The sequence below is a fragment of the Antennarius striatus genome, chromosome 9 (assembly GCF_040054535.1).
Source record: "Antennarius striatus isolate MH-2024 chromosome 9, ASM4005453v1, whole genome shotgun sequence".
NCBI classification, from domain to species: Eukaryota; Metazoa; Chordata; class Actinopteri; order Lophiiformes; family Antennariidae; genus Antennarius; species Antennarius striatus.
The window spans coordinates 13,453,999-13,478,395 of NC_090784.1; the positions used below are offsets into that span (position 1 = coordinate 13,453,999).

General features: G+C 41.3%; 2 protein-coding genes across 7 annotated transcripts in view; one reads left to right on the plus strand and one right to left on the minus strand.

The window, feature by feature from the left end:
* Window positions 1-6: 6 nt before the first annotated feature.
* Window positions 7-3,263, plus strand: cpvl (carboxypeptidase vitellogenic like). Its single transcript, XM_068323649.1, has 13 exons — window positions 7-11; window positions 112-254; window positions 363-484; window positions 770-884; window positions 999-1,057; window positions 1,186-1,265; window positions 1,364-1,430; window positions 1,534-1,656; window positions 1,823-1,954; window positions 2,248-2,346; window positions 2,451-2,624; window positions 2,746-2,928; window positions 3,016-3,263. Exons 1-13 carry the CDS (start codon window positions 7-9, stop codon window positions 3,112-3,114), a joined length of 1,401 nt encoding a protein of 466 aa, XP_068179750.1. The 3' UTR covers window positions 3,115-3,263.
* Window positions 3,264-3,893: 630 nt separating this feature from the next.
* Window positions 3,894-24,397, minus strand: part of creb5b (cAMP responsive element binding protein 5b) — a 38,537-nt gene continuing 18,033 nt past the window's right edge. For 4 of the 6 annotated variants that reach the window (XM_068323307.1, XM_068323304.1, XM_068323308.1 and 1 more), the window contains exons 6-11: window positions 23,634-23,760; window positions 22,222-22,332; window positions 10,574-10,897; window positions 8,363-8,587; window positions 7,776-7,884; window positions 3,894-6,769 (exon numbers count right to left, since the gene is read on the minus strand). In XM_068323307.1, the coding sequence (XP_068179408.1) occupies window positions 6,615-6,769; window positions 7,776-7,884; window positions 8,363-8,587; window positions 10,574-10,897; window positions 22,222-22,332; window positions 23,634-23,760 (1,051 nt within the window). In that variant the 3' untranslated portion in view covers window positions 3,894-6,614. The remainder of the gene's footprint in view (window positions 6,770-7,775; window positions 7,885-8,362; window positions 8,588-10,573; window positions 10,898-22,221; window positions 22,333-23,633; window positions 23,761-24,397) is intronic. The other 2 variants (XR_011037044.1, XM_068323306.1) reach the window with 2 other exon arrangements.

The following is a 24,397-nucleotide window of genomic DNA, read 5'->3' on the forward strand; positions in this document are numbered from 1 at the left end:
AGAAACATGAGGTGAGTTCTAATCTAAGGGGTTCTGCCACCCTCCAGGGGTCACCAGACACGCACTGACCTCGTTATTAGGTTATAACGAGTTTTTGCTGTATAATTGCAGACCATGGAGGGAAACCCTGGGTCTCCTGTTACCGCTGGTCTTTCTTGGTTCAACATGTTCGACGAGCCCAGAATCTCTCCATGTCGAGCCCGGATCTCCTCTTTTTCTCACTCCATTGGTGGAGAAGGGTGCCATAGACGAAGGTGTGCATCCACATTCCAGCCATCTTCAGCCAGCAGGATTCACTGATGCGCGTTTAGAATGATGACATGATGAACATCAATCTGATGGGGTTTTTTTTTTTATTCCAGCCAGGAAACTGAGTCTAGTTGGAGACTTTCCTGGGCCCAGTGTGAAGAGTTACGCAGGATATCTGACAGTGAACAAACAATACAACAGCAACCTCTTCTTTTGGTTCTTCCCTGCACAAATGGTAGTGTCATTGTGTTTAACATTCTGGTGCTTGTGTTCTCTGGGCATAATCTTTGTTGTACTATGACAGGGAGTTGGTTGTGTATTTCAACTGCTGCAAATTTCAATTAATCTCTTTGTTTATTTTCTTAAAGGTAGAAATCAGTAACCAAGTGTGCAAGTATTGGTATTTTATGCTTCAGTTTAGTAAGACAGGGGCGGTTTTACTTACAATTTGTAATCAACTCAAGTCACCACTAGGTGGCGCTGAGCTCTAAACCTTCTGTGTGTCTCGTTCCATTTGCAGGAGGGTCAGGAGAAAGCCCCACTTCTGCTCTGGCTACAAGGCGGGCCTGGGAGCAGCTGCATGTTCGGCATCTTCGTGGAACATGGCCCTTATGTGGTGTTTAAGAACCGTACTGGTAATCAGTGACATGCATACTTGTGTTTTGTAATTCCATCTTTGCATTATGTATTTGCACTTTGAAAACTTCGTGTTACAGTATTGCCATTTTCATGTTTTTTTGTGTTTGCAGTTGGATTGAGGGAATACACTTTGACATCAAGATATTCAGTTGTGTACATTGACAACCCAGTATGTATTACCTGTTAGATACAATTTAAATACATTAAAGATATTGTTCATCATCAGCTCTTTGGAGTATTCCAATCCAATCCAATCCAATCTTGTAGATGAACGCCACCAGGCCTTTTTTACTGTAGGTAGGAACAGGTTTCAGCTTCGCTGATGATGACAGGGGTTTTGCTCAGAACCAGCATGATGTCGGCAGAGACCTTTACAGGTAAATGCTGCCATCAGACTCAAACAGTGTTCTTGTTACTTCGGCTTTTGTTTAATTGTTGGTTGTTGTTATTGTTCCCCTTTCTTCTTCTTTAAAAGTGCTTTAACACAGTTTTTCCAGATCTTTCCTGAGTATCAGTCAAATGACTTTTATGCAGCTGGGGAGGTATGTATGATCATAGTTATATGTGTGTGCGTGTTTGCAGATTATATTGATCACTCTTGATTTATTTCCCTAACCTATTTAAACCTTGTGTGTCCCAATACAGTCTTATGGAGGGAAGTATGTTCCTGCCATTTCTTACTATATCCATCAAAACAACCCCACTGCTAAAGTAAAGATTAATCTAAAAGGGATTATGATCGGTGATGGAATCTGTGATCCTGAAACGGTGAATATCTGACAAATGTCTTCTGTTAAACAGAAAGTTTCTCAATTCTTTTTTCTACTTTCTTTGGTCACATGTTTCTGTACTTTAATTAATTTCCCACTACTGTGTGGTCATGTCGATGTAAAAATTATGAGTAGTATTCTATTTAATTTTTGTTGCATTTCAGATGCTGGGTGGTTATGGGGAGTTCATGTACCAAACAGGTCTGATCAGTGAACTTCAAAAACAGTATGTCAACCAGCTGACGGACCTCGGACTTCAATTAATTAAACAGCAGAAGTGGATGGAGGCTCTGCTGGTAAGAGACACTCTGTGCACATACAGTACTAGGGATACAAACAGAAGATGGATTCATGCAATGATCCACTCCAAAACTCCTCCCCTCTACAAATATTGCGAAGTACATCTTGTGATATTCTGCTACAAACAAATAAAAACTGATGGCAGGTGTAAAAATACTAGTTAGCCACATTTCTATTGTTTGCTGAATGAATGTTACTTCCATTATCACATCTCCCTGAAACAAACGTGTGTTGTGAATCAAATCACAGAAAACATTAAGACGACTGTTTTGTTCAAATTTGATTTCAGACTTTTGATGGCCTGCTGAAAGCTGCGATACTGCCATATCCTTCCTTCTTCCAAAATGCTACAGGTTGCACCAACATCTATAACTACATGAAATGCCAGGTATTTAAAGCAAGAATATCTAACCTTTATGGTTAAATAATCCAGTTATTTCTCAAACCAGTTTGTAGCTGACCCACCACGTTTGATATTTATTAATGCCACAGACACCTGAGGACCAGAACTATTTCAATGACTTTGTGACTCTCCCAGTGGTACGACGTGCAATCCATGTGGGAGACCTGACATTCAATGCAGGCCTTAAAGTTGAACAGCACTTTTTCCAGGATGCTTTGAAAAGCATCAAGCCATGGATGGGGTTACTGATGGACCACTACAGGGTGAAGAATATATTCAACCCACTGTCGTACTATGTTCTGCATCAGACATTCAATGATATCCAGCCTCATCATCCCTCACTGACGTATTTTTCCTGCTTGATCCCCTTCTTCATACATTCAGGTCTTAATCTACAATGGTCAGCTGGATGTGGTTATAGCAGTCCCACTCACTGAGAAGTTCCTGTCCACCGTCAAGTGGACCGGGGAAGAAGATTACAAAAAAGCTCCTCGCTACTACTGGAAGATTCACCCCAGTGACACAGAGGTCGCAGGTTACATAAGACAAGTGGGAGAGTTTTACCAGGTGAGCAGCTGTCATAGTCGAAGCAAAGTGAACACGACCCCCTGAACTCTTGTTATCAAGTATGCAATCTGTGGTTTTGTCACACAGGTAATAATCCGAGGAGGAGGACACCTTCTGTTTTACGACCAACCAGCGAGGACCTTTGACATGATCGACAGATTCCTTTCAACTCGGGGCTGGATATAAAATGGATTAGTGCTTTTGGTGCACTGTTAGTTAAGAGAGCATGTTTGTGTGATCAGAAAAACTGATTGTTTTAGCCAATTCAAATCATAATGATATGAAATTCAAATACAATTCTGACAACTTGTTTTTTAAGTAGTTTTAGGACAACGCACTCATACACCAAAAAATGAAACATGTTCTCTTAGCCTGGATCCAAACATCTGAATTGATGCTTGATTTCTTCAGGAACTCAATCATAAGAAATTTAAAGGGGAATTAAAATACTGCAGAATCTGAGCTCCATAACTATAATTTCACAATGTGATTCTGTAACAAAAATTAATGATGTATTTGACTGCTACGTTCAAAGTTGTAATATAAAGAACCTGAATTGTCCTGGAATGTTTCTATTCTGAATCTCAGTGACCTCATAATTAGAGAAGACTGCAATGAATGTTTTAAAACCGACACATGGCAGTGTTCTAAATGATTCTGACAAAATGCCAGAATGATGTTTGTGCACTGAAGTTAACTGCCGTGCTATTTCATCAGGCAACTATCAAGATGTCTAGACAGTTCAATAATTAATGAGTATTCTAAACCTTTAAAGCATCTAACTATTTAATGAGCAGCTCAAGGACAAGCATCACAAGTTACTCCTGATTATTTGGCTGTAACTTCTCCGGTAATAGAATTCCTCAAATGTGTGTCGGTTAATTTTTGTTCTTATCTGCACATGAACAAAGTGTCACCGGCTTTCAAGTGGAGTTAGGTGCGACATTCAATCTCATCAGTTAGTTTTATGTTACAGAACAAGTGCTTTATTTTCATACCGTAATGTAACTGCGGTGATACTTTAACATCTGTACAAATGCAATACTAAATGGATAATGTCATGACAAACACACAAAAAATGTACAAAGTTATGCAGGCAAGAATCAATTCATCAGTACATTACATATAAACATTGTGTTTAAGCGCTGAAATTAGCCTTGATGTATAACAAAAGGCAACAAGTGCTATGCAAACATTATTTACAAACATGTACCACACATTGACTCCTTTCAAAAAGAAAGGTGGTTGCATTACATGTACAGGATTACAGAAATCAATGACATTATATACAATATTTATACTTTTATATTTAAAATAATACAATAAAATCATTAATGTGTAGAAATTTCTCTCCACCTCACAAACCAACACTGACTCACTCACACTGCACATCTGGCTGTCCGTCTATTCATCTGCCTCTACGGGAACAAATGTCTTTATGGACCTGGATTTACTGTTAGAAATGAAACTAGTTACTCTCATAACCAACTAAAATAAGAAGATCCTCCAAATGATTCCAGTTGAAAGTATTTTGAGGTCGTTGCCACATTTTCACATGCGTGGGGTTGATCTGGAATGGTCAAACAATCATAAGGTGGGGTAAGCATCAGTTTGAAGGGTTGGTACGACAAAGCCCTTTTAACGAGAGTCAGTTTCTCTGTCACATCAACACACACATCAAACTACACACGACAACAGTTTGAATGCTTTGACAAAACTTGAATGTAATCCATCATGAAGATAAAGGTGTTCTTAATCCATCTTCCCACAAAACTGGAGCTGGAGTTAATTCCAGAATAAAAACGGCATGGACGTAATTCGGCACGGTCCTTTCAATCAAGTCTCGTCCTACAACAGGAGGTCTAGGTTCCCTTCTTGTTTTTAAGACGTGATGTATGCCAGGCACAGTGTCTCCATAAAGCCAAACACACTTAAAGTTTCTCGCTGGTGTTTGAAAAAAGGGATTACTGAGGATTATTCGGACCTTTAATATGGCTATTCTTCCCTCTGGTATGACAGAGGACAAAGTGCATAGACAGCTCTGTGATCACTCCACCTGTCAGTGGAATGTATTTCATCCATCCTACCGCAAAGCACAGTGCATTATGGTCATCATGCTAATGAACTGACATTCCTGGTCATGTGAAAGAGAAAGAGCAGTTGTGGTCAAAATAATTTGAGTTTCCAGGCTGTAAGGGAGATTTTAAATATGTAAAGCCTTTATCACTATCAGTGCATCTACCATCAATCTGAATTGCAAAGGAGGTCTGAGAAGGGGAGTGAAAGAGATGCAAGGAGAGGTCAGAGGTTGAATAGGGAGGGGGTTTTTTTCTCCTAGTTCGGTTGTCATTACAAGCAGCACAAATCCATAACAAAGTCAATAACAGAGAAAGCTTCTGGATAAAATGCTGACAATTCAACTTTTTTGATTATTTAAAGAAATAAGAGCAGCATATTGCTCTCACAAAATAAGCAAAACGAAAGGCTTTCAGAAAAATTCAGGCACATTGTGACATTTTGAAAAGAATGGGCATAAATTCCACTGTAAAAAACTATACAACACTTTGCCAGTTGTGGGATGCCAGTCAAAGAAAAAAACAAAACTTGGTTGCAGTCACCGTCTTACATATGCACTTCTTTGTTTTTCTTTCTTTACACTTTGCTGAACTTTGTTCTGCAGGGAAAGAAGACAAAACACAAACACATATATACATAATTCACATGCCCACTCAATGCAGTCGCACATAATCAAATGTTATCTTGATTTGGGATTTGAATCTAAAAACAGACCATATTAGTTAAAGCTTCAGTTGGTCCTGGACAGCAGAGGAGTTTGTTTCAAACTCCCGAGCTGCCTCGCTGGTATCACAGCGCACAGTTTGGTAGCTGTAACAGCATCATATGTCCTTGGAAACAGGGTGGCTTGGCCGCACTGATCATAGGTGGACACTAAGTGGAAACAATGATCAATACTGCAATGTATTGAAAAGGATCTACACTATGATGTATTGCTTCCATTTGTTCATGTTTTCACTGTCATGCTGTACTTCATAACACTCTGAAAGAATACTGCTGGCAGGGAAAAGTTTAACAGTCATTTACATTTCTGGGAAAGAAAAGAATCATTCGCCCTGCTTGCATATTCCTTGTCTTTAAGACATCAGTTGATTCTGACTTGATTTAAGAAAACAAAGTAAAGGCAACATCATCCCACTTCTGTTTAAAGTCTGTTGCATACACGTGATATACTGTTCACAGAATAATGTGACTCATGTTTCAGTTCGTCAGGCATATAGAGATGCACCATTTCCTTATAGAGATGATGAGGTGTGGCTTAGGTCTATTTCCTCTGGTTCCATGACCACCGTGGTCCGATTTGTACCATCACATGACAGACAGTCCCTTCAAGGATGAACAAGATTAGCAAAAACCCCTTTTCGGGTAAAAGCACTCCAAAAAAGAGATTAAAACAGAAAGGGAACAGCCCATAGCACACATATGTTACTCAGGTTGGTCTATAAAAATACATACTGTAGCTACTGTATTAAGAACAGCCTCACAGGCCTTGAGGTTTTTCTTGATGATGGGAAAAGGGGCAGCATTTGCAGCTGGCAACCCTCAGAAAGCAGGATAATAGGGTCAAGGGTTATTTGGGGCTACAGCTGAGATTATTGTCTCTCCTCCCTTTAGTGGATAGGATTAATGTCTGTGCGGTGGTTGGCTTGCCCATGCACACTACTGCCCCCTACGGTTGTGGTGGACGTGGTGATGGTGTTGTGCTGAATGACCTGCTGCTGGGAGCACACGGGTGTTGGACTGCCTGCCGGACTGCTCTCTGGACCTGAGGAGACATCAGAGACATGTGCGTATAGTATGTGTGTGTGCAGATTTAAATACTACAGCCTTCAAAGCTCTACACAGAGCCTTCAAACTGACATAATCAATTCTATCAAAATAAACACAGACCAAATGTTATTATTGTAAAACAAGAATCAGCTTTATTCGCAGATGACAGGAAATGAAACAAAAAACTGGATTAACACGTAAATTCTCATCCGTCATCTAATAAAAAAAGAACCATGAATGGCTAACACAAAAATGGAAAAGTGAATCACTCAACTCCACAAACAGGCCAACACATGGAAGGTGACATCTGCACACAAGCTAGACTCATCGATGAAAATCTCTCCCAGCCCAGTCTGGGAGTTGGCCTTCTACTGTATAAAAGAACCTTTCAGCCAAGGGGGATGTGAGCCTTATTTTCCTTTGCTAAAGCCACACAGGGAGGTGCCTTGTCCTAATTACATGGAAATGTCACTTGTATCCGTATCGAAGGGTGGGGCTCTGATGTTATACATGGTGGAGCCAAGACGCAGTATTATAATCAGTGAAATTCTGGGACATCCATGAGAATTTGGGTGCCAATGTTCAACCTGTGACGTCTTTCTCAGTCAGCGTCTGTGTGCAGTGGTGCTGTCAGATGGAAAAACAGATCTCATGTGGGATTCAGACTAGCAACTCCCAGTCCAAGCCGACTACCAGAGCGTGTAACACCAGCATGTGAAAGGAAGAATGCTTCAGAGAGTGTGGGCGCTGGATACCAGCACGTAGGAGCGAAGTCTCTGCAGTCACTGTGTGTCCATCACAGTTCAGTCTGTGAACCTTTCCTCTGGAAAGGCAGCTAATGAGCACCTTCACACCGGTGCTCTCTGCACCATAGAGCTAAGGCACGCAGATGAAGGTGCTGCAAATGTTTCAAATGTTGAGTGTGTGTGTGTGTGTGTGTGTGTGTGTGTGTCTGTGTCTGTGTCTGTGTCTGTGTCTGTGTTCATGTTTAAGCTACTCACTGAGGTAACCTTGGGACTCTTTCTGCATAGTGGTGATGGGACAATCCTTGTGTGTGAGGAGAAGCTGCTTGAGTTGGGTCACTTCATTCTTTAGCATGGTCACCTCATTCTGAGAAGCAGAAAACCAAAACATTTTAAGTTAATCCATATTTAAAGTGGGGTATAATTTAAATACCTTTGTAACTATTGGCATCTGTGTGTTGATAACAATGCATTTTTTATTATGACTACCACATGTTGATACTGAATGATCATCAGATTTATTTCATAACTCTGGCTTGAAACTTCACATTTTTGAGAGAAATACTGCTTTACAAATTTGAGACGTGGAGTTTTCCCAGGCAGGGTGGGTCTAATTCAAGCTGCATATCAGGAATATATGCTCATTTGACCTTTTCTTCTGTACAAAGGTATGCAGAAAACAATGGAATCATCAATACTTATTTACAGTATTGACACCGTGTTGAAGGCAAAAAGTTCTATGTACACACATCTTATCACATTTGTGATGCAATGTGGGACACATTCTTCAACTTCTAACTGATGATTTTGCAGGTTGTAATTCTGAACCAACGTTCAGTCAGTACCTGAAGCTGCATGTTGGTCTGAGTGAGCTCCTCAGCTTTCTTCTCTAACGACATCACCCACACTTTTCTCTTCTGTCTACATCTGGTCGCTGCCGCTCTGTTCCGCTCCAGAAACTTCCGTCGACGTTCATCCGGGTCTTCGTCCACTACCCGTCTACGCCGGCCGCTCGGGGGCGGAGACTGCAGCGTCTGCGTTGGTTGTATCTGCTGGGTTGCAGGTGACATCTGAAACACAGGGCGTGGTTTGTTTGTTTTCTTAAATTGATGAGTGTCTGCCATCATACCAACAGACATGGAAACAGGCCCAGCCACCTGTCTGCTGCTCCACTGCCCTCAAAACAAGCATCTATACATTACCTCCAGCAGCTTGTCCACGTCTGGCAGCTTCCCTACAAAAACAACATTTGGCTGTGCCTCGTGCCTCTGAGTGTCAGGGGTGACAGAGTGAGTGACTGGGTTGATTCACCAGCCTACCCACCTTAGTAAAGAGGTGTCAGGAGCCAGTTTTCCACCGCCCACTTCCACTCAGACTAACACCATCAGACACAGTCAAAAGACTTGTTTCTAAGACTGCACCTGCACTGACAGATCTTGACATAAACTTGGCAAGGTCAAGTGTTTTCAGTCTTCAGATCATTACCATTTTTATGAGAACCATGGAAAATATAAGTTAGTTTAATGGCCACTGTGCCTACAGAGAATGTTGATTTAATGCTTTAATGATACTTTTGGAACATACAGTGGATTGCATTTGTTGATGTCTGACTGTACTTCGTCCAAAATGCTTGGCATTGCAGAGGGAGTAGGACAATGCAAGGACACATCATTCTATTTTTATTCTTTGAATGTGAGAAATATTTTAGACTTTAGAGTAAAAATGTAACAAAATGTATTCATAGCTAAGATGTTCCAGGAGCATTAGCCAAGTCTGTCAGGTCACCAATCAGGACCAGCGTGTCCAAAATGTCTTTAGCACCTGGAGATTGCTGTAGCCACAAAAAGCAGGTGTGGAGCATATTATTGAAAAGACAGTCCTGTGCATCTTTTATAAAGGTCACTTTGTGGCCTTATGAACCTTTACTGACATGCTTAAAAACCAGAGGGGTCCAACCTCTTTCTGTAGTTGCCCAAAAATTGGAATTCCCTCTAACTCCAATCATGTGACACTTGCCAGTTTTAGGTCTAACCTGAAGACACACTTTTACTCCCTTGCTTTTAATTCATTTTAGTTCCTTTTCATCCCCTCTTTTGTCAGTTGCTATATTGTATTTATTTAATGTATTTATGGAGTATTGTACACTTCATCTGTATTTTCAAGGCATATATAATGTTTTGCTTTCCCTGCCATACCTGTAAAACAATAGTCCCCAACTCCTGAGCCGCAGACTAGTGTATACTTGTCCGTGGGTCAGTTGTTACCAGGCCGTACAGAGGGAATACTTAACTTACTTATTTTTGTTTTATTTACAATCTGATTCTGAATGATGTTTTGTTTTGCAAAATTACCAGATTCCCTCCACCACATCTGTCTATGACTCACTATCAACGCATCTCAAGATGCTTGCCTCGGTCACATGGCTACCTTCTTAAAGGGCCGCTCCAGCCAGTAAGATAGAATACAGTACATTAATGGTGAATTAAATTAACTCCCAAGCAAGCAAAATGAACAAAACAAATGTCTTTGGAGAGTACCTTTGCATAAGGTTAAAAAAAAAAACAATGAGGAGAGAAGAAAAAGCTGGTCGTATCATTTTATCGTGTTTGCACTTTTTTGGTCTGACATTAAACCAGTCCATGGCGTGAAAAAAGATTAGGGACTACTGCTGTTAAGCACTTTGGCTCAACTGTTGTGTGTTTAAATGTTACATAAATTAAAAGACTTGACTTGACTCAATGGCTGGTGTTCAAAACTGACCTGTATCTGACTAACCACAAAGGAAAAACCATCTTTGAGGTGGTTGCCAGGAAACTTTATGGTATTATGGCTGAAGTGTGCTTGTGCATAATGTACTTTTCATTTATTTTGGCTCTCCTGCTATTTTAAACAACTTATGGTGATGGTCACTACTGCTAAGAATTGCAAAACCCCAGCTTTTGCTTTAGTTACCTATACAGTGGCTCCCAGATAAGAGGATTTAATTAAGTGTTCTTAATGTGTTACTGAATTTGAGATGGCTTACAAAGGTTCAACAAAGGATAGGCTTTGCTTACATGTGAAGAGGAGTGCATTGGAGGGTGTGGTGAGGTCTGGTGCGGGTGCCCAGGATGCAGGTGTGGATTGTGGGAGTTGTGGTGGGGATTGTGTCCCTGTGGATGGTGGTGTCCACTCTGACCGTGGCCCTGGTTGTGGTGGTGATGGCCGTGGTGCTGGTACGCGTGGGGAGGAGCTTGCAGGTGCTGGTGCGGGTGTGAGTGCATGTGATGGTGTGTGCCTTGCTCCTGCCGTGATGACATCATCTCCATCATATGGCCCATGGAGTTCATGTTGCCGTTGGCAATGGCACCCGGGTGGTGTGAAAGTGCAGCTTTCAGCCTCTGAGTAGACAAGATGGACACCAAACATAATTTTCAAAATGGGTTTCCATTATTATTTTTTTATTTTTTATATTTAGAAAAGTTTATTCATGCACTTATCTTTCATTATGATGATTATAAATACTAACACTATATAGTGTCTTCATGTACTGACTGGGAGATGATGAAAGGCTCTATAAATCCATATGTCAAGAGAACAAATCAGAGCCACTTAGGTTGTCCTCTGTCTCTCCTTCAGCCTTGTCACTCTCTTGCTTTACCTTCCATGATTGCCATCAACCAGTCCCTCCCTCCTTCATATTCCTAATAGCCTCTTTCTCCTTATGTGTGTGCCTGTGAATGTCCATGCGTGTATGTGTGTGTGTGTGTGTGTGTGTGCGTGTGTGTGTGTGTGTGTGTGTGTGTGTGTGTGTGTGTGTGTGTGTGTGCATTTAAATGTCTGCCTATGAGATTAGCTTGCTGGTAGAGTGAGAGCCTCAGACTGTACTATACAGTTGAGCAGGAGGTGTGTTGCTTTAACCCTGTGGTCTACTTTGCCCTGACTGAGCTGGAAAGGAGACCAGACGGAGGCTCTCTCAAGCTGCACCTGTGCCACCCCTGTTTACTGAATGCACCTCTCCTGAAGACTCTGTTTTTCTGGGCATCACATAAAGACGACTGCAAGAGCAGGAAAAAAATCCAAATCCAAACATTCAAGTGCCAACATATGTCGTCAACCTTATGCGTGGTACTAAAACCCAGACAAAATGAAAAACTCCAAGTCTCCGTGAACATACTTACATTTCCAAAGCTTTAGGAATGCCAGGTTGAGTAATCTAAATGGAGGACATTTAGATTACTTAGCTTACTTTAATAAACTTACATGTGAAAAGAGTACCTCTTATTTCCACAGACATAAATAATACTAAAGTCTGGTATTAGATCCTTTCTATGCTTTTTTCCACTTTCAGCAAAAAAGTATCAATAAACCTGAAAACTAAAGAATTCATTTCAAGGCTACTGTTGTGAATTCCACAAAGTTTTTAATTTTCTTTCCCAGTGCTGTCTTTCTTCTCATTGCTCCCTTCCCCCTTCTCCCAGCTGCTGTCAGCAAGTCCATGCTGTGTCCATGCCTCCATATCTTTTAACAACCTTCACATTCATGATTCCCATTGGGAATGGCATCCAGCTGGTCTGGATCACTATGCTAAGACATGACCAGAGCACAACATCAGCGCTCTTCTCTTCTCTCAGACTGTCTATGAGTGGAAAGCTTTTTACCAGGAGGGAGGGGAGACAGTCAAATAAATCATTTTGGAAGAAGAAAGAGCATATGCTGGTGCTGGTTAGCATTAGGAGTGCTTTCAGTGAAAGAATGATGCCACCAAGATGAATCTCAGTGTCACAGGAGATCAATCTGTGTCCCTCTGAGAAATTACCTGGACCCACCTCAAACACTGTTGTACAGTCAACAATACAATACAACAATCTATTGATGCAACACTTCCTGATAGTATTATTAAAGTAATCTTGATGTATCCCCTACTTATCTTTAACCCACAATTATTCTGTTACTTTTTAGGAAGTATTAACAACATTTTAAATCTCCTGTAGATGTTTTTCTATTTTTGAGTTATGAAATTATTCTTTACTTGCATTCCCACTGATATTCAATAAGAGCAGCTGCAAAACTGTAATTTTCCTGCAGGGATCAATTAGGTAGTTATGACTGAGGTTTCTGATCCCGACTCCAACATACAAATGTGAAAGTATTTACCAATACTGTAGTTGTCTTTCATTGGGTTTCCATAGCTGGCAAAAGTGCTACACATGAAACCAGTGCAGCAAAGTTAGGACCTTGCTAAACCAGTTTGACTGAGTGTAGTTTCTGCTTGTCAATCAGACAGATATGCTTGACATGACATGATGTACTGTGCTCTACAGATCTGGAGCCACATGATTTTAATTTTTCCACTGATGATCTAAATATTTTCTCCATCTACTCGCACCCTCATCCCTGATAACCTCCTTCATCACAGTCTTGGCAACACAACTCTCAGAAATCACCATTTATATTCTTTGCAACCAGCAAGAAATGGGTTAAAATACCAACAATCTCCATAAACCAACAATGAAGGCCAGCAGCTGTCTGCAGTTTCACAGTCATGCTAAAGGATCTTACTTACAGGAATATATGATTCGCATCAGCAGTATAATCTACAGTCTGCACATGCACAAATCAACTGTGTTTAATTTCTATCTGGACATGGTTTAACCATGCACAAACCAAAACAACTAAATGATGGGGTATGACAGAAAATTGATTAAAACTCGCTAAGAGACATCAATCTCTGTCTCCAGTGTTGACAAGGACATCATTTCAGCATCACGACCCGACTAAACACCTTCCCCTCAGCTATCCGCCTGTCAGGTGCCAGGTGAGTCCCATGCCTCACATTCAAAGGAAAAACAATCAGGGTTTGACAATCACCCATCCTTTATTCATACAACTGACACCTGAAAGAGTAAAAAAAAAAAAAAAAACAGAACAAAACAAAACAGAGGAATCTGCAAACTACAGGTATACCTCTAGTAATGATATCTGTGTGTGGATTCTCAAATGGAGTGAAGGCGAGAGTTAGAGACAGAGAAAAATGAGAGAGGAAGAAGGACAGAGAGAAAAGAGAGAGCGCCAAGGAAGGAGGATGATTAGATGTCTTACCATCTAACAGCAGATACTCATTTATCAGTGTCTCTGAGAGCTTTCCAGCTGGTGGTGTGGGGCTATCTCTTTATTAACTGAATTAGCCTGGATGTGAAGAGCAGCCCACTAAAAAGGCAGGTCAAAAATGTGTGATGATGAAAGCTCAGTGGTGATAGTTAAAAACAACATATGTGAATATTGACACTAAGCATAGATTAAGGTTCAGTTGTTGAATCAAGACAGTGAATCTGAAGAAAACCTCCAAACACAACAAGCAGGAGAAGGAACAAGCAGCAAGCAGACTACTTAAATAGGTACAAAATCTATATACTCACACCCCAGTTTAAAGGCAAATTTGTGATTCAAAAACCTTACCTTGATAAAAACGTATTCCTGTTGTAATCTCTGCACGAATGCCTGCTTCTGCTGCTGCAGGTGAACATAAGACTCTTGCTGGGTTAGACTCAGCCTGACCAAAACTTAAGTCTTAAAGTCAAGAACCACAGTGACGCAGCTACAGGACATTAGCAGGGCGATGATGAGCAGGCTGTGATTCTTAAACACCTTCATCAGCTCCCTAATGACTCTTTAACACATGGTTATATCTACCCAGACTGTGCTAAACAGGAGAACCTAACCACCATATGCATTTTACTGTAATAACACACACACTTACATATACATTTCCCCTGCAGTAACAATGGCCGCTGTAGAAAACAGTCATTAAACCAGTGCAGGTGTTAGCTTTTGGTGATACAGTCTGTCCAACCACTGTCTGCCCTGCTGTTGTTGAAAAGGGTAAAAACATGGCAGACACAACAACAGGATGAGTAGTGTTTAACTATGAGTTGATATGTCAGCGACTACCAGGTTAAATCTATCAACTAAGTGTATGCATACATTTCACACTGCACATTGATTTTCCCACTGTTACACAATCCCTGATTCAGCCGTCTTTTGTCCAAAGGGGAGCGGTCTTCTGTCAGACCTTTGCCCCTTGACCTCTCCACTCCTACTCCCTTTTTTAGGCTTCTCTCATTTATGTGGTTTCAGGGATACCAGGTGATCACCCATTAATGATATTTATTAATGGCTGCTTCCTCTCTGACACAACGGGCTTTGAGTGATGTCCCCGTGAGTGCTCTGGGCACATCCTGAGAACACACTCAGATTTCTGCTCTACAGATGACTTCATATCTATTAACCCTGGGTGGAGAAAGAAAGAGCACAGAGCAGGTACAAAGGGAAGAGACCACACCCGTCTGAGGATGGGTAAATCAAACACACTGAGGTCAGGGTGAGCACTTTTATCCCCCTTAAAATTGGAGCGGTGTTCTATGTGGGCACCTGTGTCCTTCTGGCGCCTTGCAGGGAGTTAAGACAGCTTTAACCAGTCTGAGGAGTCACAGTTTAAGTGCAAAAGGTTCAAAGTTTCGAATAGAGATCTTCCACTTCTTGCTTACATATCCATTCAGAAACAATAAAGCTTCTGTGTGTCTATATCAGCCTTTCGTTAACAAGGCAGACATAATTTCTGACTGCAAAATATATACACATAGCTGTAATTTTCCTGGCAGTTATTTTTTTGTGGGCCCGACTGACATTGGAGACCCGACAATGGTTCACCATCTGCAAATGAAAGCAGGAATTGCTCTTTTGCCAAGCACTCACAGGATCTAATTCTATCCTCCTCACCTCCAACACCACCACCCACCAGTGCTTGTCTGCAAAACCCACTCTGTGCCCTAAAACTCCACATCCCCATTAGTTCGATTTTATTAGATTTCCCTCTCGCACAGAGAGGCAGTAACATCCCCAGCTTCTCTTTCTTGCGCACACACCTCTTCCTTGTTCCTCCACCCCCTCTTCCTCTGCTTGCCAAGAGCTGGGGACTGTTAAACTGATTTCCTCAGGGAATGGCAAGGCAGGCTGTCTGAGGAGAGCACCGGGCTGCCATGTCACCCCCTCTCTCCCCTCTTGGTTCCCTGTGGTTCCAGACACAGCCAGGGAGATGGACATAGACAGGCTGTTCTGCCAGGGCCTGATGTTCTGGTGGTGATTGAGGGAACTGTGGCAGTATGGGTGAAGCGATACACACACCCACAGAGGAGCATGCTCCAAAGAATGCGCTCATACTCTTGGCAGCTTCTCCACCCTGTCAAGTTAATGGATGGGCCTCTGACTCCAGTCTGTATATCACCACTGTTCCCTCTATTGTAAAGCCCTGCTTTAGTGCAGCCTACATAGTTATCATCACTACACCCACTACATTGAATACAGAGAATGTGTCAGAGTGAGACGGACAAAGCATCGATACAACAACAAACATCAACACATGTCCTAATGTGAGGCATTAAAAGTGACCGGCAAATTACGTGTCATAATATAGTAAAAGTATCTTGAAACATGATGACTCGTTTCAGCCTAATTGCTCCTGGGATAATAAAACAACATATTTAAAGGTATTTATATCAGCATTTGTTGAGGATCGTATACAGTTAGAATGCCTAAAAGTACAAGAAACTGTCCAGTGGTAAGAAAATGTTAAAATGACTCAATACAAATTGTTTCTTTTGTCAAAGAAACAAAGGCTTTAAAAGGAGAAAGCCCTGAACTTGTGCTTTGGATTAATCACAGGTCATTTAGAATCACTTGGATGTAAACAGCCATGATTTAATATTCATGTAACAGTTAATACATGAGTATTGAAATGAGTGATCTACCCAATCAATACTGACAATGTTTTATCAGACATAATATCTCTGAACCAAAAATCCTTTTTCAAAAACCTCCTCAGTGTTTAAATGGTCACTCTGGAGACGTGAGGGTATCGCGTTCACTGGTCAGGCTCTATCGAGGCTCTCAGCAGCTGGACTAGTCCAGTCTGTCCAATGTGGTGACGGCAGCTGGTTTACCCAAGCTTGGCTCGATCAGAACCTCTTCTTATTCACAGGCCCTGAACCACGACCAAATGGCCTTCACATACACCTCTCATCAGCACAGCTAAAACAACACACAGTCATCCAAAGACAAGGAGATGAAACGTTCTATGTCGCCATTGCCCGTAACCCCACCCACACACGGTCACACACAAAGACTGCAGAGGGTTAAGCATACAAGCACAGAGACACATGTAACCACTCAATTATAAACACCTACACGGGCCTCAATAGACTTTGAGGTATATTAGCTTTACAACGTCAACTCTGGCTACTCAGCTACAAAATATGTTTTGCTTTTTTCACTTTCAATTGACAGATCTATGTATTTATGTAGAATTAAATTAAAAAGTCACTTTTTTTCAAATTGTAATCCCTGCAAAATATACATTCCAATGTAAATGTACGTTTTCTACATTCAAACTACCAATAGACAATGACAATTGCTTTTAGCCTTGGTCAAATTCTGTTGTTCCAAGTCAAATAGTTACTTGAACTCCACAGTTGTATATTGCAAGTGGAAAAAATAAAAGAAAGTACATCTCATAAGTGATCATTCTGGCTTCATCTGTACATGAAGCAAAAATTAGGTAAATTAACCTGTGAAAGCAGCAGCTTTAAATGCAACAAACAAACCTTTCTATTGATGAACAGCACTAACACAGCTTGTCAGATGACAGGCCAAGCATTTTGTAACACAGCGTGATCATTTACGTACTTGGATGGACTATTGCAGAGCATCTCAGTGTGGTTCTGACAAACCAAACAGTTTTGCACTGGTAACACAATAGAAGCAACAGAGAGGGGCCCCTACGTGGTCTGTGTCCAACACTGATAAACTGGCAGGCATGTATTGATCCAACAGCTCCTCCATCCTGCACTCCACTCTCCATAGCAATAGAGAGAAACATCATATGTTTATCATTTGTGAAGCTCTTGTTGCATCCAAAACACTGACAGCAACCAGTCTCTTTATGCAACAATACATCCCAGGAAAGCTTCCCTTGTGCCTTGTGTCCTGTGTCCTCGTTTGACTGCCGCTTATTGCATACCCACATGTTTACTTAACTAACCACATGTATGTACATAAGAGATCTGTATCAAATACTACGTGCAAACGCTAAGTTTATGGTTTGTTTTAGCCCACTTGATCCACAGATGTGTTATTACTCTCAGGAATAATCTCCAGAGGTTGCCAATAAACTGATAGCAAGACATTTGCAGACAAAATGGGAGCATTCAAATACATACAATATGTACAGACATACATCTGGGCCCAGAAAAGCAGCCTGAGGTTTCAGCGGTGCTGTCAGCTAATCGTCCCTATCCAATGACATCACACCCTAACAATGCCAACATTCATAACATTCATACAGATGTTGCCTAGGGTTGGACTCCTATTGTGTGTGCGTTGCTCTTCCCCACAACAAAAGGTATAGCTAGAGGTGCTCCCCAACTATGCTGGAGGACAATGAATGGAACATGTAATAGGGTTAGCATGTATGCTAATGATTTAACTGCATACAAATGACTTGATTGTGAGATAATCTTTGTATCAATCACCACATAGCAGAGTTGAATTCTGGCACATCTGTGGCAGCATCACAAGTTTTCTCTCCTTTGAATTTCTGAACAGGATGTACACACATTCAAGTTTTTCTCTAGTTTGCAGTTAATGGAAAAACTTGATCTTTAAGTCTATTAACTCAAATGCCTGTTGTAATTTACAACTATACTGTAACATAAGAACAGTGTGGGTTGTGTAAATGAAATGTCCAAGGCCATAGAAACACTTTGATTATTGGTCCTCCTGTGTCCTATGAAATGTTTCTTTAAGAGACACACTGTTTTTCCCCTCCTCAAGTAAAAAAGAGTACATTTAGAGCATGCCAGGAATTATGTCATCCACCAATCTAGTGCCAGCTCTGCAGCAAAGAGAAAGCTGCAAAGAAGGAACATATAGTATTGTTTACCTCATAAAAAACTCAGCACCTAGCCTGATTCTTAGTGACAAATGTATTGTCCTTAGTAACAATGTAAACAATACATAATTGGGAGATAATAGGTAACACATTTTCATGCACGAGCCCTTCTATCTGAAATTAGCAGGCGAGCAGGATGTGTGGAAAGCATGGAGCTCATTTAGAAGGCACACAAAAAACAATGCCAAATTCCACTACTTTGAGTCTCCCTGACATGAGCCGAGTCATGTCCCATTGCTGGCATGAGCAGATGTTTTCAGAGCCAGCTTGATAAGGGTTTGTTTGAGCTTCCCTTGCTACAGATGAGAATGCTGCTTTTCATCATAGAAACAAAGATATCAAATCATCTGAGCAGGATAAGCAGGTTTTCAAATGAGAATACAATGAATGAATGCACATGTTTTTATATAGCGTTGTACATGCATCTCAGTGTCAGGGTGGATATAAAGAAAATTACATTAATTGTAAGAAGTTTGAGGACAACATTGCAGTAAAATAAAGAATTATGTTGGATGGCTTGGCTAGCGCTCCTCTTGCTTTAATAAGTGCATTTGAGGCTGCATCCTCTGTAAAGTTGCTATTGTTTACAGATGTACATGCTTTAATCTGTGATGGGTTACTTAATTCACTTCACATAATTGTTCTTCTTTATTGTCTGCTGAGTTTTGCCTGCTTTTAATTCTGAGAACGCTAAACAGAGGAAGAGGTGGTTTATTAATTGATAATCAGCTGTACAAAGGCTATAAAAAGGACTACAGTATATTGTTGCCGTGGTCATGGGCTCTGGGGTGCGATATATACATGATGACATGTTAATGAACTTTTTCTTTTAGTCTAAATGTGCTCTTTAATTTAATAGCCCTGCAGTAAAAACAATATTCATATACATCCTTTTTTATTCTTCCTCTACCTCCTATTTCTTTTCAGCAATGTACTGTATCATAAAAATGAAAGCTCCTTTTTTCTTTTTTAGAACTTTTAATCTGTACTTGAGTAAAATTTAACAGAACATTCAAGTGAGTAGAAAGTTCTAGAACTCTGTTCCGCTCCGCTCCACATTTACATCTGCATGTGGTCTGTACATGCATGTTCTTCACAGTGTCTGGCAGCATATGTGTGAATTAATGGCCGTTACCATGCAAAGAGGATGATACAGAGCTAGAGCAGTCATTGTTCATTCCTGTGTGTGTGTGTGTGTGTGTGTGTGTGTGTGTGTGTGTGTGTGTGTGTGTGTGTGTGTGTGTGTGTGTGTGTGTGTGTGTGTGTGTGTGTGTGTGTGTGTGTGTGTGTGTGTGTGTGTGTGTGTGTGTGTGTGTGTGTGTGTGTGTATGTGTGTGTGTGCGTGCATGTGTGTGACTATTTGCAAGGCTCTACGGGTGATGATGTAATGTTTTGGCCGGCATGCTGTGGAACTTGGCCTCCTCTCTGCACCGTTTCCTCTACGCTGTGAGGGTCAACTCTCCCACAACCTCCTGCACACAACACACACCATTCTATTCCCCTGACCACAACACAGCCGAACAGAACCACACCCGGCACCATGAGCACCCAGTCCTTCACAAGAAGAAAAACACCAATAAAACACTCCGATCTCAGCAACACTCCCACACAACAGCCTAAAAGCAATAAGGGAAACATACAAATTCAGTTACTACACCGATGGGCTTTGGTGTACCACTCAAACGATGGCACTTAAGAAGAAAATCAGAGATAGAGGAGAACAAAGATGGGCACTGATACAGATACAATCTTTGGCCTAGAGAGCACAAACAGAGAGCTCTGAGTGAGATATGGGTCCCCATGGGGCCACAGCAGTCCTCCGGCTCATTAACTATTTACACTAGAGACAGGCCTCCATACTGCTCGGGCCCACCACAAAATCAATTAGCCTTCATTAGCCAAGGCTCTGGGCATGCATTTTCTGGCAGGGGAGGGTTAATCCTGCTAAAGCTTCCAGTTACAACAAAATATCAAACAATCACACGCACACATGTGCAGGCACACACACACACATACACTGATGAAAAAAATAGTAAAGGAAACCAGGCCCCAGTCCCTTCATATCATCCACAATTTCTCCAGTTTCTGATCCTCACTTACTGTTTGGAGTGTCACATTATCAATACCATCTCTTGTCTTTCAACTCCCCTCCTCACTCTCTCTGTCTCTAAATTTCCTCCATATCTATCAAAGTCCATCTCAATCCCCTTATGCTCTCTCACGACAATAACACTGACCAGAAAGAGTGCATCCAGGTCCGTGTCTTGGGGGTTTGGGGTTACAGTGCTGAGATTTCCCATTGGTGGAAAGTCAACATGGCGGGGGTAATGCGATTAGCGCCGGACTGAGAATGTTGCAAGGGACACATGGGCCTGATCATGGCCCAGTTATCCGATAGCAAAGCCGTATTTATCGACCCGGCCTGGCCGTGGATATTACAGACATTAGAGGCCGCGTCTATGCTTATGGAACCCTCACTGGAGATCACACCCTGATAACACAATTACTCTCTCTCTTTATGTCCACAATCATGGAATTCCATCAGATATGTTCACACATTGGGGATCAGAATCTCAACTGATCCACATTTGGTCACCTGTACCTCATGCCTGAAGGGCCGGCTGACCAGAAAGTTGCATAGTTAAGGGGTCTGCAGCCATTTAGTGACTGCATATGTTTATGGGAGGCTTAACAGAGCATCGACAATTCAATTACATAGATAGGAAGAGAGAAAAAAAAAAGGGTAAGACTTGTCTGGATGAAGGCCAGAGGAGAGATAAGCCTAATACACTAATATTGTGTTACCCCAGCGTGTTACCATAGGAACAGATGAAGAGATTCAAAAGACTACAAAGACAATCAATCTTGAGAGAGCAGGAGGAAGAGGGAGAATTAAATGCCCTGGGAATGCTCTTGCTCTCCTCTATCAGAGCAATAATTCTTCTAATGACCTCTGCTACCTCCTCTCTCGCTCCCTCTCTCCCTTCACAAGATTTGTTCTCTCCAGCAAACTCAGCTATCAGCAAACCTTTCCAAACACAAAGTGAAGCCAATGTCCTGTGATTTTTTTGATTTCCCAGTTACAACACTTGGATTTGGTGATACAGTGCCTTATATACAGTTATTTATTAGGTAGTGGTCATGTTATTTATCAATTCATATCACTTACAGTGTAGATGTTCCTGTATTTGACATTCATCAAAGGTATAATATCAGTCACTCGCAGTATTAGCATGCAAAGTCATTCATAGAGGAAGGTTTATGTCACTTCAGCGTTCTTGCCTTCCAGTCTTTCACAACCTGTCTCCTTTCCATCTCTCTCCACCTCAGTTACTGTAGGTCTCATTCCCACTATTCAGTGTGTTTTGGGAAGGATGATGTCATTTGATTTTTTTCCTTGCTGTGTTAAACTAGTGCTAACAAGTTGCAGGAGCTATACAGCATGTTCTGTACATTAAGATATACATCAGGCAGTCAGTGGGCAGCCCAGCCATAACTGCATAAAGGGCCCTTTATTCCAGCCAGAGTCTCCAGTGCTGCACTGGCAGGTTCAGACGCAGCTTTGATTACACACCAAATGATGAAATCCACATAGACCTAAGAGCACAGCTTTGCTGGCACAGTCCAATGGAAAAGAGGTTGCAACACTTTGAGCCTAAGCACTTGTGTATGTGTGTGCATAACTGTGTGTCCGTGTGAATACATACATGCACTACTTACTAGTTTGGCTTCTGAGTGCATGGTTGGAATGTGAGTGGAAGAGCAGGAGCTGCTGTGGGTGGGTCCTTGCATACCCATCATATTAGAGCCCATGGACATTTGTCTCTCCATCTGAAGATTACAACACCATGATAACAGTCACACTCACAAGTATCGACACATCACTCCACATCCCAAAAATATTTTTACACAAGAAGAGGCAATTAAAAAAATAACAGTTGTTTAACTCTGATTTGTAATATTTATGGCGATTCCCATGCCTTAATGAGATATTTATGCTGTTTTTACATGCAGACATTGAGAATTTAAAAATATGGGACTCCTATTCCTGCAAAGTAGGTTATGGGGGATGAGATGAGAGAACATGAGAACCTGATTTCACATGACAGGCTGCCCCGTGCACAACTCTGTGTGATGATTACTGGAGCTGACCCAAAACAGGAAGCCAGCACAGAGGGACTTAACACAGGAAGCCCGCGCAACAGTGATGTGCGGTGTGTTTCTGATAATTGTGTGCTTTGTGTTAGTCGGACTAGCACAAAAAAACCCCATCCCTCTAGGTGCAGGATGTGTTAATACAGTGATGACGGAGGGAGTAATTTTGCATCAGAATCTGTCTTCCTGCCTGTGTCGGAGTGATCCTGGTCAGGGTAGTCCTAAATGTGATCAAATCAGCTGGGTCAGCTGACAGAGGTGATAGGTCACCGGTTCAGGGTGATAATAAAAGCAGTGTTCACTGAGCACACAGAATACAGGAAAGAAGAAACCTCTGTGTGATTGGCTGCATGCTTATGGGGGTAAGCTGTTGCCTACCAGCAGCTGAACCCTGGATGGTGTTGCACTCTCCATAGAGAATGACCCCTCTCCAACAACCCCTCCCCCTACCCCAGCCTGACCCCCGCCCCCAACCTTTCTCGTCCACAGAGAATCAGACCTAAAACCTGACACACAGCCTTAATTGCACTAAGTGTGTTTTTTGTAAAAATATCACCCAAACCTGCACCCCTTTCCTGAACCGTCAATCTTCGCCAAAGTCACTTAGTTCTTAATTTAATAAACATGGGAGGGGTTTTTTTTCCATACCATAAACACAGGCTGTCTTATATTACAATGAGAGCACATGTTGTATCATTAGAATCCTGATATGAAGAGCTTTCCCTGAGTTATTATCATTCCCTGCATCCTATTATGGGTCCGGTAAGTGGCTAAAATATAGTCTAAAGGTAGAATCTTTACTTTCTGTAATTTTTAAAGTTACAGAAACCATCACATACTGCAAACATTTTTACTGTTGTGCAGTTGTTGTTCAATCTCATCATTCACATTGATGTCACAAATGAGAGTGACTTACCCTTCGTGTTTGTGAGTGTACTCATAAGCAAAAGTGCTGTGCTCTCTGTTGTTGTACTCACAGGCATCAGTACGGCGGAGGAGCCAGGCATGGTGGGGTCTGGCAGGGTTCCAGGCATGGAGGCTGGCAGAGGCTGTCTCTGTCTGTTTCGTAGGTGCAGCAACGAGGACAGAGAGCCAGGGACAGGCCTGAAGAAAGCCACAGACAGACAGACGTTCTGAGTTAGTTTAGCTTTATCATGTAGTAACATTTACCAACACACCACTGTTTATATATACACACACACAAGCAGGTTTGAAACTGTTTGTAAATGTGGTAAAACTCATTTAAACATTCTCAAAAGCAGCAGTTTGAAAAAGAAAATCTGATTATTTATCTTCCTTTTCAGTCACATTTTGCTGCCTTTACAAGCAGATAGGAGTTTGAAAGTGAAGAAGAAAATAAATACACATGTTTTATTTATGGAATGTTAAACCACAAACACATCGCTCTGTTGTTGGTTAGACACTATGTGAAGATAAATCCATAAATGGAAGCCAACAACATAAAATAAACTACTAAATATGTAAAATTCAATTCTTTGAACATATTTATTGTCAGGTTAAAAAAAAAACTCAGAACTTTTAATGGGAATAAAATTAAGTTGTGACGGTCAAACTAGATTTTGTCAGGGATAGACCAATTAGGAGGAGAGAGTATTAACCTGTGAGTCTTTAACTGCAAAAAAACCCTTGAACTCTTGCAACTGTACAATGTAGGTTCATCAGACAAAAGTTCTGTTTCATCCTCATTCATATTTTCATTTATGTATTTATTAATTTCTTA

Excerpts from the sequence above, each read along its gene's own strand:
- cpvl (XM_068323649.1), top strand. Across the intron at positions 1,431-1,533 it reads ACTTTTATGCAGCTGGGGAG|TCTTATGGAGGGAAGTATGT; the intron begins GTATGTATGATC and ends GTCCCAATACAG. Across the intron at positions 2,929-3,015 it reads AAGTGGGAGAGTTTTACCAG|GTAATAATCCGAGGAGGAGG; the intron begins GTGAGCAGCTGT and ends TTTGTCACACAG.